This window comes from Gossypium raimondii, chromosome 4 (genome assembly GCF_025698545.1).
Source record: "Gossypium raimondii isolate GPD5lz chromosome 4, ASM2569854v1, whole genome shotgun sequence".
Taxonomy (NCBI): domain Eukaryota; kingdom Viridiplantae; phylum Streptophyta; class Magnoliopsida; order Malvales; family Malvaceae; genus Gossypium; species Gossypium raimondii.
In genome coordinates, this window is record NC_068568.1 from 13,592,627 (window position 1) to 13,617,666 (window position 25,040).

The 25,040-nt window shown below is 32.9% G+C and overlaps 2 protein-coding genes across 2 annotated transcripts; one reads left to right on the plus strand and one right to left on the minus strand.

Moving 5' to 3' along the window:
* The first annotated feature begins 17,383 nt into the window (after positions 1 to 17,383).
* Positions 17,384 to 20,612, plus strand: LOC105768189 (ankyrin repeat-containing protein At5g02620). The gene is made up of 4 exons (XM_012587968.2): positions 17,384 to 17,580; positions 18,001 to 18,463; positions 18,779 to 19,188; positions 19,535 to 20,612. Exons 2-4 carry the CDS (start codon positions 18,172 to 18,174, stop codon positions 20,411 to 20,413), a joined length of 1,581 nt encoding a protein of 526 aa, XP_012443422.1. The 5' UTR covers positions 17,384 to 17,580; positions 18,001 to 18,171; the 3' UTR covers positions 20,414 to 20,612.
* A 2,381-nt stretch (positions 20,613 to 22,993) lies between these two features.
* LOC105768190 (probable membrane-associated kinase regulator 3) lies at positions 22,994 to 24,618 on the minus strand. The gene has a single exon (XM_012587970.2). It carries the CDS (start codon positions 24,407 to 24,409, stop codon positions 23,375 to 23,377), a length of 1,035 nt encoding a protein of 344 aa, XP_012443424.1. The 5' UTR covers positions 24,410 to 24,618; the 3' UTR covers positions 22,994 to 23,374.
* Between the last annotated feature and the right edge of the window lie 422 nt (positions 24,619 to 25,040).

The following is a 25,040-nucleotide window of genomic DNA, read 5'->3' on the forward strand; positions in this document are numbered from 1 at the left end:
CCGAAGAATATGTGGAAAATGGATTTAGCCCGGACGGGTAATCCGAATTAGGGTCTGAATGTAGCCTGGACAGGTAATTCAGATCCAAGCTCATTAGAGTAATTGTCGTTGTAGGGGATTTAGCCTGGACTAGTAATCCCGCTGTAAGGATGAGGTTCGCGGGAGTGTGCTCTCTGAAATGGAAATGTGCGCACATGAATATGAATTGTACACTAAAATGTACCCTTGAAAATTTATCGAAAATTCCGAGAAATTCAACGGGATAAATATGGAAAAAAATAACAAGGGAATGGAAATCATGAAATTGATGAGCTCATCAATCATGGTATATATATTATTGATACACAAAAATTATTGAACTAACTTGAATGTTGAGTTTGTGCATGTTAAGGGAATAATGCATTGAATGGATGTATGAATGTTTATTGCATTGTATTGAAAATATTAGGTAAGTATAATTTTTGTTACACGAGCTTACTAAGCACAAAGTGCTTACCCTATTTCCTTTTCCCTTATGTTGTAGTTTAAGAGCTCGGAGGTTGGATTTGGTCGGAGACGCATCACACTATCAACCTCAAGATCCCGGTATATAAAGAAACTTTATTTTGGAAATCAATGGCATGTATAAGCTAGTAAAGTAAATGTTAATGTGAAATGAATGTATGGTTAGCCATTGGTATGACTAACAAATTTTGATTTTGGTATGTGATGAGGTTATCTTATGAATATGTTAAATCTATCTTGAAAATATGTTGAAATAGATTGGTTGTGTTGGATTGGTCTCGGTTTAAAAATTGCAAGGAAGATTAGATATTTATAAAGGGGTTATATTGAGTTAAAAAAAAAGACTTTGGGATTTTACGAAAAAAAATTTCTTATGGTTTCGATTTAATCCTGGTTTGGTCCCAATGTATGTTTTGGGCTTCGGAGGTCCATCCAAGGGACGTCATGACATGTTTCAATAAATGAATAGTATTTAACCTGTAATAACGAAAAATTTATTCAGTAAAATCTGGTAATGCTTCATACCCTATTTCAACAATGAATACGGGTAGGGGGTATTACATTTGTTGGTATCAGAGCTACGGTTTAGCCGGTTCTCGGACTAACATAACAAATATGAGATTAGCTATACATGCCATTTAAATCATTATTGATAGTGTGATATCTCCTGACCATTTGAAATGTGATTTTCTTATAGTAAATGTCTGCCGAGGAAGCCGAGAGTCATGCTCCGCCTTCAGAACAAAGAGAAGTTGAAGCTACTAGTAGTAGAAGGTCCGAGACAATGGACCAAAGTGAAGAGGCTAAAATGACCTTCTATCAAATGATGAATAAATGATTTACTCAGTATATAAAAACTAACCCTGTAGTGCAGCAAACTCAAGCTCCTCCTCCTCCTCCACCGGTTCCCGAGATTCTACATGGTACAGGTATTGGCGAGAGCAGTCATCCTAAGCTGAACTTGATGATACACTGGATGCAGGAGTTAGGCTCAATTTTTTAAGAATTCATACGGTAAAACAATATTAAGGTGCCTAATTATACGCTGGGTATGTTTGGGCTGACAAATCCAGAGCAAAAGGAAAAGGGGCAAGAGAGTGAAGAAGAAGAAGAAACTTAGGAGGGGAAGAAGATGATGAGATGGATTTTGAGGAGGATAACTGAACTTTTAATTTTGGTTTTTAAAGATTGTATTAAATTTGGGATGATTTTAAAGTTATTTCAATTGTTAGAAGTAGGAGTAATAGTAGATTATTAGTAGGAGTAATAGTAGATTATTTGTTGTTTGTTGTTTTGTTTTAATTTTCTATGTAGGAACCCCACATAGTGGATGCACAATAATTTTGAGCTGTCAACGATTGAAGAAGGTGGGGTAACATAGAAAATTTATTTGAAATTTTCTTGTCATTTGTGTGCTTGAGCCTGTAGAAATACAAGTGATTAGTTAGGAGCATATACATAGGTTGATTGTATTTACAGTAAATTCGGCATAAGGATAGGTGATTTTAAATTTTTTATTATTAGACCATTAAATTCTATATATTTCACTGTAAATATGTATTAAGCAATTGAATGTACCAAATGATATGGAGAATACAAAGAAATGAGCATGCCAATATTAATGATAAATTAGTGAATTTATGATTGTTTGGTTGACTAAATTTGTGAATATTGAGATACCTAGGGATACCTAAGGCATTGTTTGGTCTACACTCAAAGTAAAAAAAGATAACCCTATTTATTCATCTTTAGTACCTATTTTGAGCCAAAAAACTCTTCTTGATGAGCCCCTATACAAAACTGAGTTAAAAACGATAATGAGGGTTAAATAAAAACATTACGGTAGTTTTGTAAAAATAGAGTGATAGAAAAGATCAGTAGAGTATTGTGATTATAGGTTAGCTTAAAAGTGCAAAAAGAAAAAATTCAAAAAAAAGGAATTTTACACGAGTAGAAAAAGTATGGGAAAAATGAAGACATTTGTGAGTGAGGTACAATGAAAAAAAAGTGACAAAGTCACAACAATAGAAAAACTCATTCACTAGTGTAAAAAACTCTTGAGCTAGCCGTAGTTACTATATGATGTTGAGATTTCCTATAGAGGAGAAATAAGGAAGGTGAGAGAAGGAGAAATAAGGCGGTGAGCGAGAAAGGGTCACTAAAGGGGAGAATAGGGGACAATATGATGTGCCAAACTATTTTCGTGCTTGAAACTTTGATGCTTACTATTCTTGAAATCCATACATGTCCTAAGCCTCAAAACGTTACAAGTCAAAAAGCTCTATGTGATCTAGGTAGATGACTGCCTTTAACATGTGAATACTGCAATAAGATATGAGGCAGTATCCGCAAGTATACGGGTCGAGTTGTAATATAGGTTTTTACAACGGAGTAGATGAGTACTCTGTGGATGGTACTCAAGGGAGACGAGTGCTAGGTCAATTCTAATCTAAACACTAAAAAGATTTAATTAGTACTTTAAATCAGTTAACGTACTAAAACATAAAAATAGTGGTTTAAGGGTTTTTATAATAATAAAATAAAACAAAATAACATGAAAGAAATAGACTTCAAGAGATAGAAAGGTAGAATAAATCAAATCTTGATTATGGGTGATTAGCTCACTTCGGTAATCTCCATCAATTGTTATTTCGGGCTCCTCGTAAATCAACTAGTCACTACCCTAGCAGGTTATTTCGATCTTCCACTAACATAAAAAGTTAGCAATAACTACTTATCTTCCAACCTCACAGTCTAGACTGTCATAGGGTGAAGGTGTTCACAAATGGGTCATATCAATTTTGGGTTAATTCTCACCTTGATGACTTTCCGAGGTTGTTAGGCCTAGGGTTTGTTTCACGTTATTCTTTTCCCAAACAACTACTCCATTGAGTAACCCTATAAAACAATTAACAGATCATACCTCCACTCGCTAATCCCCATAGAAGGATTAGTTTCTCATGGCTTTCATAGACAATATAGAATTGATGTAAAGAGAAAGCATGTTAATTAAATCGACAAGATAGAGTAAGTGAAAGAGTTTCATTGTATTGAGATTAATGCTTCCACAATTCAAATCTCTTGAAATCGACAAGAATAACTGAAATAAGTCTAAACCTAAGAATGAAATACTAAACTAAATTTTACACAGAATCTAGGCTAAAGGAATGATGTCCATCATAAGTGCTAAAGGAGCCTATTTATAGTTTCTAAGTTGTTGTCGTCCTTAACCCTATATTAGCTGATGTTCTCGAGCTTTAAGTTTGATTGTGCAGACCAAAATACCTTTGCTTCATGTTTAACTTTTTCCACAAAGTCGATGTTGAGACACACCAGGACTTGTGTCGCGACATGGCAATTAGTATACTCTTCTTGGGCTATCTTCCGGGGTATGTTGCGACACCTTCAATCTGTGTCACAACATCGAAGGCAATATTGAGCTTTCTCCATTCTGCTCTCTATGTTGAGACATCAAACATCCCGTGTTGCAACATAGCGACCAATATTGGTTTAGTATGCCTTCTACAGGTCTCCTGCACACTCACAAAGTGTGTTAGCTCTCCTTTAAGCCTCATTTGTCCCCTAAGGTCAATAAAAACTCAATTTTCACATTTTATTAAATGTAAATAAAAATAAGAAAACTTAACTAAAACATAATGAAACTAAAACATAATGAAAATGCTTGTATTCAAGCTTTTTAAATGCGAAAAATAGTTTAATATGTTACACTGAATTACGGCAGATCAGTAGACTTATTCACAATTTGAAATCTTACTGAATAATTACATTTTTGACCATTTGTATTCTACTAAGATAATCAAATTACTTGTATAATTTATTGATGGATTACTACATTTGAGACCCTTAATGCTAGTATATTTTGTAATATACTGAACTTAGATATTTGATATCAAAAGTGGCAAGTTAGCTATATATTATGCCAAAATTATGTGTCCAAAGTTAACATTTGTACCATACTTGCTTAAGGGTTGTCTTTTTACTTTTTATTTTTGTTCGTTTTGCTTGAGGACAAGCAATGACTTAAGTGTGAGGGAGTTTGATTTGTCGTAATTCAATGTAGCAGATTAAACTAGTTTTCGCATTTTAGAAGATTGAACATAAGCATTTTAATTTAGTTTAGTTCAATTCAATAAAGTGTGTAATTTGAGTCTTTTATTGATCTTAGGGGCCGAATGAGACCTAAGGGTGAGCTAACATACTTTGTGAGCGTGTAGGAGACAATTAGAAGGCAGGCTAAACCGATATTGGTCACTATGTTGCAACACGGAGCTTTAGATATTGCAACATAGGAAGCAAAATAGAAGAATTCCAAGACTGTCTTCAATGTCGCAACACAGTGAAAGGATGTTGCGACATACCCTTAAAGACACCCTAAAATTGAGCATACTTCCCTCGATGTCGAGACATAGGACCTGGTGTGTCGCGACATCACCTTTGTATGGAAAAATAATTATGATCCAGGGGTGTTTTAGTTTGCACAATCAAATGTTAAGCATAAGGAAGGAAGTCGACCTATGGTTGAGGATGACAGTCACCCTAAAGTCTATAAATAGGCTCATTTCACACATGTTAGACACAATTTTCATATTGTATAATTTTCTCTTTCGATCTAGGCTTTAGATTTTCTCTTTTTTTAGGTTTTAAATTTTTTATTTCAGTTCTTATTATTTAATTTTGTGGAGAGATCGAATTTGTGAAAGTACAATCAAACTCTTTGAGGATTCGACGCTTAATTCTAAATACAAATCAGGCTTCTTCTAAAAATTATTCTCTTGAATTGTTCTTTATGTTTATTCTTTCTATCAAGTTTATATTATTTATTAGATCCATGAGGAACTAATCCTCTTGTGGGGGATTAGTGAGTGGAGGTATGATTAATTAACTGTTTTGTGGTGTTTCTTAGCAGATCCACTGTTCAGAAGAGGAAGAACATAAAACCCTAGGCCTAACAACCCTAAGAAGTCATTAAGGTGGGAATTAACCCAGATTTGGTATGGTCTAACTGTAAACACCTTAACCCTAAACCAGTCTGGATCGTGAGTCGAGAGATAAGTAGTTCTTACCGACTTAATACTTCAGTTAAAGATCGAAAGATCCTATTGGGGTATTAACTAGTTAAGTGAACAAGAAAACCCGAGACGACAGTTGATTATGACTACCAAAGCAAGCTAATCACTCATGCCCAAATTTGATACATATTCAATTATTTGATTTCTTATTTTGCATTTATTTACTTTTTCTTTTATTTCCTTTCTTATTATTTTTAGTATAGTTATCAAAAACCTTTCTTTTAATTCTTTGTACTATAATTCGATGAAAGTAATAATTAGATCTATTTATGTTTAGATTAGAATTAATTTGGTGCTCGTCTCCCTTGGGTACAACCCTTAGAGTACTTACCTACTCCGTTGTAACTATATTACAACCTGACCCGTATACTTGGGAATACCGCTTTTCATATCTTTTGTGTAGGATTTCTACTCTGGATGTTGGTACGTCTAGAAATGGTCAGTAATCAAGGCATAGCTGAAGTGTATCATACTTTTTCTTCACAAACAGAACCGGTGTGTCCCATAGTGAAACACTAGGCCAAATGAAACCCCTATCCAACAATTCCTGTAACTGAACCTTCAACTCCATAAGCTCTTTAGGTGCTAGATGGTAGAGAGCAATGGACACTGTGTCGTTCCTGTCAACAATTCAATACAAAATTGTACTTCCCGATCCGGAGCCAACCCTAGCAGTTCCTTAGGAAACACATCAGAAAATCCTTTGTTGTACAAATTCCATCAACAGAAGGACCAACAACACCTGCATCTCAAACATAAGCCAGAAACGTTTTACACCCTTTATGCACAATTTTTTATACTACCATGGCAAAGACTACATTGGATAAATAATTTCGACGTTCCCCAACCATAATAATTTCTTTTCTTATTTCCGTCATTAAAGTTACCCTCTTCAATGCACAATCCAAATGAACTTGGTGCTTAACCAACCAGTCCATCCCCAGAATTAAACCAAACTCATTAAAAGGCAATTCTATTAAGTCGGCAGGAAAAATCTCTCCTTCAATTTCTAAAGGCCATCTCCTATAAATTTTATTCACAAGCATAAATGATCCTAAATGACTGACTATAGTAACAGTGTTTTCAGTTTTCTCTACCCAAATCCCTAATTTTACAGCCACATCATAAGCAATATAAGAATGAGTAGATCCTATATCAATCAATACAAAATAAGACACTGAATAGATAGTAAATGCACCTAGCCAACCACATCTTTATCCTCTCAGCGTCTAGCTACATATACCAAGGTAGGTTACCTAGCTTCAGCCCTATTCACACCCTGAACTAGTGCTCTCTGTCCTTGATTACCATTCTCATTTCTATTATGATTACAACCCCTCTAAGCACCCTGATTACGCCTCTGATTTTGACCTTTAGCAGGGCCCTGATTCTCAGCTGAAGCTTATACTTGATCATATCGACGAGGAAAATCTTTAATCTTATACTCTATCGAGCCACAAACCAAAGAAGCACCCATTCTTCTCCAACATTTGCCTAGATGACGCCTTTGACAATACTGACATACCCGATTTTGCCTTTTTCTAGGGCCCACTGCCTCCCTATTCTGTGGTGGCCTAGCCTCTTTGGCTCACTTAACAAGATGTATGTTTGGCTCAACAGAGCCTACCTCTCTTTTGGGTTGATCCCTCTGTTTCCCCTTTTTCTCGCACTCTACGCACTTAATCTCCTTAATAATTTTGGTCTTCTCAACCAAAGCCTCAAACACACACTCCTAGTGCGGAGCTACCTGAACCTTAAGGTCATACCTTAGACCTTCCTAAAAATGAAAACTCTTCTCCTGTCCAAACGCCACCATACTAGGTACATAGCAACTCAACCTCAGAAATTTTGTCACATACTCAGAAATAGTCTTATCACTTTGTTTCAGCTCAATAAATTCCAATCGTCGAGCCTCCACATAATGAGGACCTACAAACTTACCCTGGAAAGCCGCTTGAAAGTAAACCCAATCAATACGCTCTAGCAGCGTGCCCCTAACCACTGATTGCAACCACCTATAAGCGTCATCTCTCAACAAGGATACAACACCCTTAAGTTTCTACTTAGGAATGTAGTCCAAATCATCCAAAATACGTTCAATGGTCTTCTTCCAGTACTTAGCCACTATAGGAGTAGCTCGAGCAATACCTCTGAACAATTTTGCCCCAATAGAGCGGAGCCTCTCAGCAATCAGCCCATGACTAACACCACCCATTGGAGCCCCAACAACCCGATTTAAAACCCTTAACAAAGCTTGTGTTAAGGATCATCCTAATCGTAATTATCCCAATTATCCATATTCTCACCCTCAGTAGTGGGTTCACTAATAGCCTCATTCTGTTCATTATTATGTGCTGTTCTTGAGACACAACCAGCTAATACAGAGCCCTCAGAGCTTGTCCCTTATGGCCCCTCCTACCACGAGTTATCATTCCATGAGTGTTTTTATTTCGGTATTTTATGCATCTATAATAAGTAAGAATATTTTTAATACTTTGTTAAATCTTTTAGCGCACTCTCAATCAAAAATTCTTTTATTAAAATTTTTATGCAGTAGTCTCTACTATCATACTAAAGTTTCATTACTATTTCTATAGGCATGGCGTCAGACTTTTAAACTTCGTCATTTTCTTCAAAATACTTTTCAAAATATTGTGGTTTGTTTTTCCCAAAAATGCCCTTTTCATTTATGCATGCATGCAGACTCATTTTGAAAAGATTAAAAATTTAATCCAAAGTTTTGAACTGAGGCTCTGATACCACTAAATGTAACCTCCAAAACGCAGCCTAGACGTTATGGTCAGATTATGAAAGTCACATAGGACACCTAAACTACAATTCTACCCTATCGATGGTTGAAAGCCTTAAATGCACTGTCTTTTTTAATAAAATTGCGGTTACCTTTATTATTTTGAGAAAAAAATTTAATTACTAAAATCATATCTTTATTAAGTCAGGTTCATATCACTGTCGTGGTTTTCAGAAAAACTCTTTACACATTGTTGCTTTTGAAAAATAACTTTGATTATTTTAATTACAGCGGAAAACCCGATTAAAAAATCAATTATTAATTAAGCCAAGAAACATTCTTAATCTAATTTCAGTATGTAATAATAAATCATTCTCATGTGTGAAGCTATGCATGCATGAAAAATCCCCAAAACATAAACAATCCCAAACCACAGTTCAAATCGCATGCCAAGTCCGGTCCTAATTTTGTTCATTACTTGAGTAGTTTGAAGTAATGGCGTGAGCTAACTAACTCAGTATGAGTCTAAACAACAAGGCATTTAGAATACGTTTAAGCATTCATATGTAGAACCATAAATCACAATCAAACAACATCAATAAAAATGGAATGAGTCATGATCATATTATAATGCAAATTGAATTTCCTACCCCAACCATTTGCTACACACCACGAGTTCTCTAAAACTCGTCTGCCAAACTCCAGTGAATATGAGCAAAGCTGGATGTGGTAAAGCCATCAAATGAATATAATTGTAGAAAATCTACCATATAACGAATAAATGCGATAAAATTGCCAAATCTCCTCAAATCTCCAATGTAGTGCACTCACTACGAATAAATACAAACTTAATATGCTGTCGAATCTCCATGGAACTGCTCCGTCCACCACAATAATAACCCACCCCAATGCACATGCAATATCTCATACAATCTCATACATACTCATAATTCAATACTTTCATAATTTATTAGCATGTTCAACATGCTTTCGAATTATTAAATACTTCCAGTGAGTAGGATCATGGATCCCACTTTCGATTTACCATTAAGGTGATATCATTCAACAAATCACAATTTCATGTATTCTTACAAGACTTTTTATGTACATGTATAGCAATCTTTCAACATTTCATAAAAAATTACCCGTACGAATATATCATGCATAAGCTTTATTTTCATTCAGAATCATTCTATCCATACAACCAATCATACATAAAATTAACTAACCACTCACAACAATATCAATCATGCAATCATTCAATCAAACTAGCAACTTTGCTAACATGCCAAATAGTTAGGGTTCAAAATGTACCTGGTTCGGCCACTTGCAATTTTAATTACTTATCCATTTAACCAAGCCCGATCAACAAGCTAAATCATCAATTATATCATTAAAATCATTATTAACATTCAAGTTTTTGACTTAGGATCCACACATTATTTTACACTTTTCCGCAACACACTTGTAAATCTTGCGGTTTCTCTAATAAGCTTTAAAATTAACCTAAATTAAAAATCAGTATTAAACTCAATCAATATGCCTCTTAAATAGCCACCAAACACCCACTTATGGGTTCAATCCAACCATTACAATTATAACTATTTTTTAGATCCGAACTAGTTAGGTTTCTTACACTGATTAGATGTGAATCGTACATGCGAATGTTTTTGGGCTTCACTGTTGATTCAGGGCGTATAAGTCGGAACCTAACACATTTAAATACTGAAAAATAAGTAACTAATACATGTATAAAATCTTTAATTTAATCAATTAAAAATTACCCAAACATCTAAACTGAAACTACACTCTAGTCCATAATCAACCATACTTATACTTCCTGAACTGTCAAATCTGAGTCACCGATTGATCAAGATTGATTTTTTTCCTAATTATACATGATTAAAGGCTTATTAGGAAGGGTTCAAAAACCCAAGACATTTTTGGGAATAAATGGAAGAAAATAAAGAAACAACAACCCTATTTCTTGAGCCCTTAGACGCGTGCACCACCACCAGGCAGCTAAATTGGGGCTGATTTAAAAGCACATTTTAGAACACTTGGAAGCTGGAAAAATACCTTATAAAAATTTAAAAATCACTCAAATTCTAGGTCTGGAAGTTTGGGTTTTTAACTCACAAGATTCATCAAGAAATTGAAAGAAAACAAAAACTTACACAAGCTAGGTGAAAGGGGCAGCAATGGCTCTTCTTGAAAGTAATGAGAATCATTCTTGGAGATCCAAAATTTTAGATTTGGGGATGGAAAATTAAGGGGAAAATGGCAGCAAGATTGAGGAGAAGATGGTGCAAGATCTTGTGGAAAAAGAAAAGAAAAAGAAATAATGGTGCAAGGGTTTGGGCGACGGCAACAAGGAAAAAAGAAAGAAAATTGAAAAGAGAGGAGGAGAGGAGAGGAGAATGGAGGGATGGCTCGAGTAAAAAAAATATTATTAAAGGCTGATCAAATTTGGTAAAAATACTATTTATACCTAGGTCTAATAGGGCATGGATGATACACACATTACAAAAATAAGGGATTTTGTAAAATTTAATTATTTTGCAAGGGAAAAGATTCAAACTTAATACCTTACTTTAACTCCATGCTTTTCCATTTATCAATTAACCACTAAGCTATTTTCTTATTTTTGAAATAATTTTGCACTCTCATTAATCTAAAATTCAGGATGTTACAGTCAAAGATGTCAATATACAACCTTTTGACTGGAGCAATATCTCATTCAACAATACCTTTAAATAGCCAGTGAGACATTGAATGTTGGCTGCAGGTTCCAAAACACGTTGGAACAAAACATGGAACAGTAAAAGCTTTCAGCATATATAAAAGTATGGGTTTGGAAAAACTTTTAAATTGACGAGAATACACTTTATTTTCAATCATATTATTAGATTAACATTTAAAAGTAATTATAATATTTAATTTAAAATTATTAGTTATAAATTGTGAATAAAATAGAAGTTGTGATAATTACACATTTTAAAATAATTATAATTTAATTTACAATTATTAGTTAAAAAATAGTTGTGCTAATTTTAAAATAGAATTGTTACTTGAATAGATCTCTAAGCATAAAATATAGGAAAAAGTTGTGCTAATTATAATTATAATTTCAATTTCAATTATTACTTAAAAATTTTGACGAAAAAAAGTTGTGTTAATTTCATTGATATAAAATAAAGTTATTACTTAAATAGAATTATAAGCATATTAAATATCACTTAATTAATATTGGAGTTGATTATGTTTATTAGTTATTTTTTTGAAGAATATTACTTTGCAGTGATTACATAAAATAAAACTACATTGTATGTTGAATATGTTAAAAATACTTTAATTAATTATTATTTGAAAATTCTTGTTGGTACATGGTATCAATGAGAGAGGTGAGGATAGTGGTGCAAGGAGGGTCGACTCACCCATTCTAGAGCCAAAAGCTACAAAGGTAGTACATGGTATCAATGAGAGAGGTGAGGATAGTGGTGCAAGGAGGGTCGACTCACCCATTCTAGAGCCAAAAGCTACAAAGGTAGAGGGACTCATGCAGAACTGGTTGAGGGTTTAGTGTATTAGGGTCGAGAGTTGAGAGGAGTCCCCTACAATATTGATTCCTTTGGGTATCTATAAGAAAGTGATGGTCCCTACCCAATTATGCCACTCAATGTGCCCTGGGTGACCCAATGGAGGCTCCAATCGGGTCCATATTGAGGTAGGGGTATAATAATTTTCTATTATGATATTTGAAATATAAATTAATGTATTTTAACTATATCCAATAATTCAAATAAGAAATATTATTTTTGGCTAATTATTGCAAATAAAACATAATATTTAAAAAATTAATTAAATATTAAATGCATAAAATCACATGTAATGATTAATTGCATATGACATTAGAAGTCGGTTATGAAAAATATGTTAGCAGAACTACAAATGAGAAAGAAAAGATGAAGGAAAAGCTATAAATTCTATCAACAAAGATATTCATGTATAGGGACGAAGTCGAAATTTATCTTTATTGGTCAAAATTAAATTATAAAATTTTAAAGAAGTCAAAGTACAATTTTATTTTTGTATATGCTTATTATTTTAGAATTTTAAAAAAATTAAACTAAAACTTTCATCTTTAGGGGACTAAAGTTTATTTTATCATTAAATTAAATTATAATCTTAAAAACATAAAGAGGCTAAAATGATAATTTTCCATTTTGAGGGGCCAAGCCCGTTCCTACACTTGGCGCCATCCCTATCCATATAATTTTATAAGTTCCAAACAAATTTTAGACAGAAATTTCTAGACGTATAACAACTCCTCTAAATAATTGATAGTATGATCCCTAAAAATAATAAAGGTTTAAATATGTCAAAGGTTCTTGTACTCTTTTAAAATTTAAAATTTAGTCCTTATACTTTTTTTATTTGAAAATTTTAGTCCCTTCATCTAATTTTGCTATTAAAGTTAACAATATCAAAGGTAAAATAAATTTTTATCCCTCAACATTTACATTGTCAATTTGGTCTCTACCCTTTGAAAGTACTTAAAATTTTTAAAATCATTAAAAAATATTTTTTATAATATATATAAAAAACATAAAACTCAAAAAATTACTTTTTACAAAATAAAAAATAATGAAAAAATAACATACTATTTAAAATTTAAAAAATAAAAATGATTTTAAAAATATAAAAAAATTCAAAATTTAATGTTATTTAAACTGGATCGAACCGACTAGTCAGATTGGGAACTAGTTAGGTATGGGTCTAGAGATAGGTAAAAAATGGTTGACCTGCAAATCAGTACAGACCGATTGAACCGAGCAAAAAAAATCCATTGAATCAATTTTGAACTAATCTAACCAATTGGTTGTAACAGCCCCCTACTCGATCCGTTCGTTGAGTCCGGGCACCGGAATGTTACATTTATTGTCGAAGTAACTTTAGAGAAATATAGTTCAAATACTTTTTCTAGTCAAGTTAATAGAATAATCTACAGTAAATATAAGGTTTTCGTTTTCATTCCAAGTTTTAATCGAGCTTTCGTTAGCTCCTTCAACAGCTTATAGACCATTTAAGACTTATTTGCAAACTTTTTAAACTTCAGGGACAAATAACAATTTGTCTCAAATATTTTATAAAGTAAAAAACTAGTTCAAGAGGAGTCAAGTATTGATACCCTTTGTATGGTTTTGGTACCTTGACTTAGGTATTGATACCCCTACCTAGTATTGATACCAGTTTAAGTTTCGATGTTCAACATTTAATCATAAGTATCGATACCCTACTTGAAGTATCGATACTATGTCCCTAGTATCGATACCAAAATATGGTTTGATGTTCTGAACTTTTAAAAAAAAATCATTTTAGGACAATTTGCATATTACACTCTAACTTCTCATGATTATTACAATTAACCAAATATATATTAATTTTTTATCAAAAGTCATTACTCGTTAACTTATTTCTAAAACATATGATATTGTCTTAAAGAATCTCATTTACATGTCGTTTATATCAAAGTTCATAAAATTATCACAATAACTGAAGTTTTATAAATAAGTCCATTAGAGGATTCACACTTTAAAAAATAGTTTATCGTTTCTATGTAAAATAGTTTACTATTTCTATGTATCATCACTATTGACAACCTTTACCAATCAATATATCGCTTAGGACTCTCTTAATTTATTTTATAGCAATCACTCACTTAGTATTTCAATAATTCATTTGAGCTTCTTTTATGTATTAATAAATCATCCTTTGCAACAATTTCCTAATGTAATAACTCTTCTATTATTGTCCACCTCCTCCTCTCCATTCCACATCCTATATGTGCATGTACTTATATAAAAATATTTGACCTTTAGTATGGTATGCTTAAATGTAACATTTTACACATTTAACAAAATTGTCGTCTTGGATAACAATTACTAAATTATTTATATCTTGACCTCTGAATTCAAATTAAGTTCCACTTTAAAAAAAAAACTAGACTCGATGAAAGTTTTACCATAAAAATTTCATAATTTATACATAAGCCAACAAATATAGTTTTTCTTCAAATCTTCTCATTTTCTCGCTATTAGCGCTTTTGACCATTTTCACTAAAATTAATTATCTTTAAGAAAAGACTCATATTATATTTACATTTGTTTCAATTGAAAATAGACTCATTAAGTTTTTAGTCATATAAATTTCATTACCTTTTTTTTTTACAATTTATAATGATTTTTCAAAGCCAGAATAGGAGAACCCGAAATTATTCTGACTTTACCTCAGAAAAATCATTATATCTCACAATATACAATTTCATTACTTGTGCCATTTCTTCTATGAAAAGCTAGACTCATTAAGCTTTAATTTTGTACTTGATTCAACCTCTATCTCAATTTTTACAATTTTTGGTGAATTTTCAAAGTCGAGTAACTGTTGCTGTCCAAAGACTATTTTAGTCGAAACATTTCCTTTCACATGGTTCTTTTGCACTAACTTTCATCTAATCGCATATATTTATTATACTTTTGATTATTATTCAATTTAATCCCTAAAACTCACATATAATTAATATATAGTTTTATCATAACTTCTCTTATTTCAATTATAAATTTCACAACTTTACAATTTAGTCCTTAGCATCATGAAAATTCATCATTTAATATAATTTCACTTTAATATCACTTTGTAATTTATCCTCTAACAACTAACACATCATTTAAAGTCTTTATCATAATACTTTATTTAAATTATAAACTTTTGTACACTTTACAATTTTGTCTTCATTTTCACAAATGTAAGTTAACTTGGAAATTTCATCACACCATCACTTTTGATGTAATCACTATATCATCACACTTCATTTATATTCTCTTTCAACATTCTATTCCACATATCTTATTTTGTTTACTTTACAACTTAGTCCTTTTTCTACTATTTCAATGTACTAATATAAATTCATTCATAATATTTGCACATTCATAATTAATTCAACTATTTAACATTTTCTACACTTAGACTAAAATTAAATAAAGTAAAATCCTTAAAGTACATACCTTACCTCTTTAATCTCTTCACTTTCTCCTCAACTTTCTTCGTCTCCAACTCCAATTTCTTGCTTTCAAGATGGTATAACTTTCTAGAACCTCTACTTCACTTCTCCTTTTGGATGGCTATAGAAATTATCAAAGAATTTGTATGAAAAAGTGAGATTTCATGATAAGGACCAAATTGTAAGAAAAAGAGAACTCCTCCCCTATTTACAATGGTGTCACGTTGAGTGCATGGAAAGTGTGGAGAATTTTCTTCACACTTCCATGCAAATATATCTTTAATATTTTAATTAAAATATGAAAATATCTTATAACAATAAAAAAAATATTCAACCAATCATAATTTTACACTTTCCTTCCTTAATTATTTATCATATAATTATCTAATTTGGGTAATGACCATTTTACCTCTCATGTTTCTTCAAAATTGCACTCTTGAGTCACTACTCATTTTGATAAAATTATGATTTAGTCCTTCATATTTTTCCACTTATTCATTTTAGTCTCTGCACACCAATTTCATGTCATAAGAAATTGGGTTATTTTTCACTTTTGGTCTTTCAAATTTTCTCATATTTATATTTCAATCCTTCAATTTTTGAATAATTGTATTTGAACCTCAAAACTTTTGACACCTTTACAATTTAATCCTTACTTTAATTTAGTATCCCACAACAAACTTCTCAATTCAATTTTCTTTAATACTCCTCAATCTTCTCTTTTATCATCTTTATATCATTTTCTCATTTTACCGGAAAATCAATTATACACTATTCAGTTTATTATTGCTTTATAATATATCAATTTTAAGGGTGTTATATTGGTTTCCAGAACGATTGGTCTAATCGGTTCAAAGAAAATAAATTATTACAAATAAAAAATATAAAAATCAATTCAATTGCTAATTCAACTAGTTTTTTAGCCTTATTCAACTAGTCTGTACCGTTTTGGCCTGGCTCAACCAGTTTGTACCATTTTGTCTATTCATTGAATCGATACCCTAGCTCGTTCTTGATCCAATTGGCCCGATCCGATTTAGATAACTTTGGGTTTTGGAATTTTTTATATTTTAAAATATTTTAAAAAATCATTTTTTTAATTTTTGAATTTTAAAGAATTTTATTTTAATTTTATATATTTTAAAATTATAATTTTAAATTTTTATGTTTTTTGTTTAAATAGGAAGAATTAATTTTATTTTTATTTCAAAAATAATCCTTTTAATGGCTATGGACGAAAATAACAAAACATGTAAATGTTGAAGGCTAAAAAATTTAAAAATTTTAAATAATTGATAGACCCGCGAACTGGTAAGGACAGATTGAAATGGGTTAAAAAAATAAGTTGAGTTGGAAAGTGAACAAATTTTTATAAATTTTTAATATTTTTATTTGATTTTTTAGTAATTTAGTTGCTTTGAATCAATCGGACCGGTTGTCAAAAATCAGTTGATCAAACCAGTTCAAAATTGGTTCAACCAGTCCGTAAGTCAACCGATTTTTTACCTGTCATCATACCGATACCCCAACTGGTTCCCGATTCGAACGATTAGTTTGATCTGGTATAGATAACATTGAATTTTATAATTTTTGTTTATATATTTAAAATATTTTTATTTTTAAAGAGTTTTATTTTTTCATAAATTTTTTTATTTTTTAAAGAATATTTTTTTTAATTTTTATGTTTTTATTTAAAGTATAAAAAAATAATTTTATTTAAACCAAGAATAAATGAAAGTTTAAAACATCAATATGGGTATGCTAAAACTGGCGCGTTAGTTAAGTGATTAGTGGCCGCCACGCGTTAGTTAAATGATTAGAGGTGGCCCATTTGACTGCTTATGTGGAATTAAACGATTGGGCAACTCCATATTACGTACAACGTTGGACTCGAAAGTCGACTCCACCGAACTTTGGGAAAATCCAAGGCCAACGCGTCAAAGTTTTCTTTTTTCAACCACTTGCTTATAACCTTTTTCTACTACCCTTTCGTCCATGCTCCATGCCTAACCCCTCTTATGTCCTTTTTTGCTTCTATTTTCCCCTATTTTCTCCCTAGCTTTTTTTGTTCTTAATTGTACCCCTCAAAGGTTTTTTTTCCCTTAATGAATTGTTTCTATAACAGAGAAGAGGGAAGCTTTGGTTTTTACAAGCCAGGAAGGAACCATCAACCATTGGTAAGTAAAAGAAGGAAAATTAAGAACCATTTATTTATTTATTTATTGCTTGGGATTCTTTGACTTTGTAGTTGGGGTAAATTTAACTACCAGTCATTATTGTTGTCTTTGATTCATTGAACGTAGATAAAGATTCAAAAGTGAAGCAAAGTTTCAAAACTTACAGTGTTTATCACTTTTTTTTGTTTTTTATTTTATGATTGCTGGTAATAATAATAGATTTGAACTATGGATATTATAATCATGAGTGAGGAGACAAGTGGGTTTTATTTTTTTAGATTAAAATATGTGTACTGAATTTGGGTTGCAAGAGAAATGTTATGAATATGATATCTAGAGAAAATCAGGTTTGCCATGTGCATAAATATCTCTTTGGTTTTTCTGAATCATATCTTTTTTTTTTTTTAATATCGATTTCAGGGATTCTTCATGTTTTGATCTGTATGTGTGGTAAATAATTGAAGTTTTTTGATTCAAAAGAAATCAGAACCATCAAAGAAAAGGAGGGAGGGGGATCTTGTTCTTTTGTAAGTTTGCATTAAAGGAGGCAAAGAAACTATGGGGAAATAGCTAAGCTTTCAGAAAAAGAAGATGACAAAGCAACTAACAAGTAAAAAGGACGCTACACCGCTGCACTCGGCTGTTAGAGCAGGGGATTTTGAATTGGTTTTGGAAATTATTAATGGTCTTGAGGATGGAGAGTTGAAGGACTTGTTGTCGAAGCGGAATCAATCCGGTGAGACTGCCTTATACGTTGCTGCAGAGTGTGGTCATGCTGATTTGGTGAAGGAAATAATGAAGCACTGTGATATTGTTTTGGCTGGTCTTAAAGCAAGGAATGGCTATGATGCTTTTCATATTGCTGCTAAGCAAGGGGACTTGGGTGAGTTTCTTAGTTTGCTTTCACTCCATGATCATGTTGGATATGAAATTAAGAATGATTATGAAAGTTCAACCCTGAAATTCCTTTAGCTAGAAATATTTGCTTTTAGGGTTTAAGGACTTGCAAGATTGGTTGTGAACTAGTGAACTATGTAGCTTTGTTGAAGCCTTTTGATTTGTTTGAAGTTGTCTTCCTTTTATCCCAAAATTTTTAGCCAAACTACCTTAAATTCCTCGTAGATTTCTTTTTTTGTTTAACAGATTATCCTTGGGGATAAATTTCTTTTTTCTAAGTCTCTTTTGTTTGCTGTCTCAGAGGTATTGAAGATTCTCATGGAGGCCAATCTTGAGCTTTCAATGACTTTTGATTCTTATAACACCACAGCATTGCAAACTGCTGCATCACAAGGCCACACTGAAGTGGTGAAGTTTCTGTTGGAAAAAGGCAGCAATGTGGCTGCAATAGCAAGGAACAATGGAAAAACTGCCTTACATTCAGCAGCTAGGAATGGACATCTAGAGATAGTAAAGTCCCTATTGTCTAAAGAACCTGGAATTGCAACAAGGATTGATAAGAAGGGCCAGACAGCTTTGCATATGGCTGTTAAAGGACATAATGTTGAAGTGGTGGATGTCCTACTAAAGTCAGATCCTTCTTTGATAAATATGGTTGATGCCAAGGGCAACACTGCTTTGCATATAGGATCTCAAAAGGGTCGTCTTCAGGTAGTTGGGATTGAACTTTTAGTATCTGTTATGTACTTTAAAATTTTTTTCATTGCCAACTTAACTTATTTGAGGATGAATTTATAATGGCTTTGCATGTTCTGTCAGATATTACGAATCATCTTTACTCACAGTGTATGCAAAGTAGTATAAGTTTTTGCTTTCAGCTTTAGAATAAACTCCAATTTTAGTCACTGATATAATAGGTTCCAAGTATTTCTTTACAAAAAAAATTCACTCTCAGTTATTAGGAATAATTAATCAAAGTTGCTAATAGAAATTTTAATCCATCTCCTTAGGGTTGGCTAATTCTGTGAGCTTGTCTAATCTCTATTCAATCTTTCAGATAGTTGAAAAGCTGCTAAATGACAGTGGACTTAACAAACTAGTCATCAACAAGTCTCAGGAAACAGCTCTTGACGCTGCAGAGAAGAATAAATTATCTGATATTGCATGTATTTTAAAAGAGCATGGAGTCCAATCTGCCAAATCCATCAAGCCACATCCTGCAAATTCAGCACGAGAACTAAAACAAACTGTAAGTGATATAAAGAATGGAGTTCATTACCAGCTGGAGCATACACGTAGAACAGGAAAACGCGTGCAAGGTATAGCTAAGCGGCTCAACAAAATGCATGTTGAAAGTCTCAACAATGCTATCAACTCCAGCACAGTGGTGGCTATTCTCATTGCCTCTGTTGCATTCGCTGCCATTTTCAATGTCCCAGGTCAATATGTTGACAGTCCTAGCGATATTTCACCAGGGGTCTCTCCAGGACAAGCGAGAATCGCTGCAAAACTACCATTTATGATTTTTGTTGTCTTTGACTCCATAGCCCTCTTCATATCATTGGCTGTTGTAGTAGTACAAACGTCTGTTGTAGTTATACAGAGAAAGGCAAAGAAGCAGATGATGGCAGTTATTAATAAGCTCATGTGGTTGGCTTGTGTGCTGATTTCAGTTGCTTTTCTTGCCCTTTCATATGTTGTAGTTGGAAAAGACGAGAGGTGGTTAGCTAATCTTATTACCGGTATAGGGACTGTTATCATGGTATCGACATTGGGGACATTGTGTTATTGGGTGATTGTGAACCGTATTGAGGCTTCCAAAATTCGGAGCATCCGTAGGTCTTCAATGACTAGCGGATCTCGGTCATTACCCACACCATATACGTCTGACACAGAGATTCTAAACAATGAGCACAAGAAACTCTATGCGGTTTGAGCTTTTAATGCACTAGAAACATTTCATCTCATGCTTACAGATTTGACCAACTGTAGTAGAACGTTAGCAAATTGCAAGGTTGAGCTTAAACATATTGCAAGAACAGCTGAGAATCTGTAGACGTACATTTATTTTTTGTAGTTCAATGGATCAAGAAATTAGTCAATGATTTGGCTTGATTGCCTAGATTTTCTGTCAACATTTTTACATTCAAATTTCTTTATTTTTCCCTTTTTTTCCCTTGAAAGTAAATAAGTAATTGAAAAATCTAACTATATCACTTTTACTGTGCTTTTCCCATGTCACATGCACAAGATTCTCAGTGTCAACAGTTCCTTTTCCTCTTCTTGCAAGACAACAAATGAAGAGTACCAGTGAGAATTGCAATAATTCTCCCACATACTTTCCTTCTTGATTGATATCATGCAATGCTTGACATAGATAGGCTATGCCTTTTTAAATTGGACCAGATTCATTGCAAATAAAATTATTTATGCCTTCCAGCTCTGCCTTATTGCTAGTCTACACTCTACACTGCCACCTTTATATGTTTAGGTCTTCCTTGTCTAAACTTCAATTTTCACCCCGCTAACGTTATGATGACCAACCAATACTATTATCACTTTGGTGTGACAGGTTCTTTCCATGTATTTAGATGATCTTATCATATACGCATGTCCAAATATATCTCAGAAAAATATTTTCGTAAAAATGAAGTCTAGGTAACATATACGGCATTTAATTGCTGTCATTTGGTTGGAACGTGCTATTATAGTCTTCTCTTTGTTTTTCTTTTAAAGAAAGAAGCAGAAAGTTTTACAAAAAAGAAAAGGGAGTAACTAGAAATGCAATCTGAAAACTGCTAATTAAAGAATCTATGATACCATGTTGTAAAAACAGATAGCATTCCTCAGATGGTATTTTTTTCTTCCTTCAGTGCTTCTTCATATAACTTGTAATTTCTAGGTTGGTGCAGTTAGTTCCGAGGGCCAATCATTAAAGATGAAAGCTGTAAACTTGTATACCCTGGTAATGTTGAATACTACCATGTCTTCATTGAAGTGAGGGGCACGAGTACTTGACTCTGACAAATGATGGTGATAGACCCTATCTGCTACTAAGACATTTGCTTTCTAGAACATCATTTCATGTCTCTAACATTTAGATTCTAAAGCTATCAGCATTGGTACAAAGTCCAAGAGTTTCATAGGTTGTCAACATATATTTTGCTGTGTTATGCTTGTATTTTTGGGTGAACTTCCTTTTGTCCTCAATCAATGCTAAATTCAATGAACCTTTTCTTGTTATTATTGTTCTTTCCTTCTTTTCTTGTCGATAATCAGGACAGTACGACGCTTTATTATACAGTTATTGTCTTCGGATTTTCCAAGTAATAAAGCTGAGTCATATAACTATAATTTACTTCATAAATATTTAAGTTTGAGCCTTTGACATAATGATAATGTCAATGTTTGATTTGAAATGAGTTGAGGGAAGTGTTGATTACTGTAGCTAAAGTTGCATTGTTTCTCCCTCATAACAAAGTGTAAGTTGATGACGAGTTGTTTTACAATTGTGTTCAGGAAATAATATCGATGCCTTGAATCTATCGTGACATTTATTCACATGCTTTTCACTTGGTAACATGGTCCCAGCTGCATCCTTTTGTTTTTTTGGTAAACTGAAATCTACATCTCTAGAGGCCTATTAGGACATGCAATTGCTTTTTTTTTTTTCTTGATTGCTTAGGTAATTAGTTCATGAATAATCAGATGTATAGTCTTCTTTGTTTAATGAAGTAAAAGGATGAACCAATGGAGGCCATGGAATGCAGGTAAGCTATCCGTCTATGATTTGATATTTCGAAGGAACGAAGTGAATTTTTTTTTAATCATATGTCAACATGTTTTTAAAGGGTATAGTTTTCCATTTGGGGTTTCAAAGGGACTTTTTGACTAGAATAAAAATGCCACATTGTCAATGAATGATTTTAACTTTTTGAGTTGAGAGGTAAAAGTAGTATAGAGGCTTGTGGAAGAAATTTCTCTTTTACTAAAAGGAAAAGATAAGATGAAAAGATGGCAGTCTGAAAGGCATAGTAAAGTCTGAAAAGTTAAAAGGCTGAAATAGTAAAATACAGAATCAGGGAAAAGCTTCATGTAAAAAGAAAAACAAATCATATATAATACAATTAGCTTTTAAGGAAATTGTTATTGTTGTGATATTGATGAATATTTAGTGATGGGACGATGATACCAGATTCCATGAATCCTCTAAATACATATATATATATATTAAAAATGTAATTTAATCATGTCAGACAGTCACTCGCTTCCAATTTAAGTTGATTTTTTTTCTGCACTTAGAAGGGGGTTTTGTGGATGTTTTATTCAACATTTAAACTTAGCAACAACACATTAAAAACATAGTTAAGGGGTAAGGATCATTGTCAAATGTGAAAAGATGCTGTACGGAAACCGGCAATTCGTTGTAAAAGAGAATGTCTTGTCCCAGTCCAAGGAGAAAAGAAATTCTTTTATATATAAATATATATATAGAAGCAAAAACCAAGCAAACAGATACTGGATTCAAGCAATTCCAATCATGCAATAACTTGAGCAAGTACAACATGCAATTTGGTTGGTGGGGTTAGACCATTTGATTTTGAAAGATAAGCTTCCATGGAAGAATCCTAATCATTTTTTGCTTTATTATTGATGATGATGGATTTTCAACATATTATTCCATGGAAACGTATTACAGCAACATTAAAAACCAAAAAAAATAAAAAAGGGTCTTGTCTAACAGTGCTGGAAAAATCATGCAAAGTATCTAAAATATCAAATGGCACTCACTTTGAAGAATGTAGCAGGAACTGGGTACCCATCTTAATCAACTTCGGTTTATTTTTTTCTTCTCGTTATGGTGGATTTCCAGTCTTTGTAAAGTATTTTTTGACATTCAAATGCTGCAAAGTTCTGGTCTTTCTTGGTCCCCACAAACAGAAATCTTTGAAGCAGAAAGTGAACAGACCCCAAGTTTCTGAGACTGCTTACAATGAGCAATTGCCCCTTCAATTGAATTCTCAATCTCTGAATTGGCACTGTTGCTCCTTTTCAGCAACTGTAAATCGCAGAATCCACTTGAACTTAAAGAAAAAGATGTTGAAGAAGAAGAAGAACCAGATGAAGATGTTGATGATGAAGATGAAGTCTTTATTGCAGAATGCTTTTGAATTACCCCTGAAAATGACCTCCTATGGATATCTCTAACGTCCTCACCCAACTCCCTATCAATAGTCTTCATGAATATTTTGTATCTACCTTTATCAACCTTTCCAAATGGGTTCTTCTTTCCCATTTTCATGTACTTGTTTGCACATTCTTTGGTCTTTGAAACATCTGCTTTGGCACAAGATTCATCTGAACAAGCAGATTTACTGAACAATGACTTAAGATACTCCCTGGATGCCTTGAGCTTTTGGGTTATAGAGGATTGCTTCATCTGTTTAAGCTTTTTAGACCAAGACTTGTTCGAATTATTGCCTGTGAAGCCATTCATTTCAGTTGACCATTCAAAGAAATAGTCATCGGGGTTTAGTTCACTACTCACCCTACAGGATTCCAATAGACTACTTCCATTTAATGAAGCAATTGTAGAGCCTATGAAATGAAGTTGACCATTTTCTTCAAAGGGTGCTTCAGTCTTGCTTTCCGATGAAGAGCTGTTGGAGCTTTGCAGTAGCTTCTGAACCATTTGCAACCGAGGAGGAAGATGAAGAGGAAGGAGCTTTCCCTTGTAGAAAAGCTCATCTGCAGGTGAAGTTGTTGAGGTAATGTCTCCATTGCAGTCAACTGAACACATTTGGAACTCAAACTCTCTGCTTTGTGGGGGAGAGTTTATAGAGTAACACAAGAACCTGGAGGGTGAACTTACCTCCATATCTATGTACTCTTCATCTGCATCATGGTTGAATGTAGCTTGGCTTGTGGCCATGTTTTTTATTTTTTCTCTTGAAGATGTTTAGCTTATTGGAATGGTGAGCTTGGTGAGGAAAGAGAGGACCAAGGAGCATCCTTTAAAGTAAAGATGGAGCCAAGTTAAAACAAATAAAATCACAAGGATTTGTCAGGTCTTTTCCATTTTTCCCCCCACACTTTTTCTCCCTTGTATACTAGTATCTTGAATGGTTCCAAACAAATAAAATGGCTGAAAAAACAATCTTTTTCAATTTATCCCTTCCAATTCTGCATCAAAATTTTTTTATGTGGCTCACATACAGTATAGCCTTACATTATTACTTGAGTGTTATTATATATATATGTATTTATATGTATATTACTATATCATCATTTACCTCATGCCCTTCTCAAAAGGTGAACTATAGCCATTTGTCTTCTTATCTTCTCAATGATATTTATTATCATTCCTTTTTTTGTTTCTCTTTTGAATGTGTCCTGTATCCATAGCCAATGAACTTCTGAGACACTGGCACATTCAACTAATAAGCTTAAGGTTTAGCTTAGAACAATCTGATTAAATCCCTACAATGCCAAAGGACTGAATAGATAACAATATAGCTGCAACCCCATATTTTTCTTAGGACACTTGAGTGTTTCCATGTTTA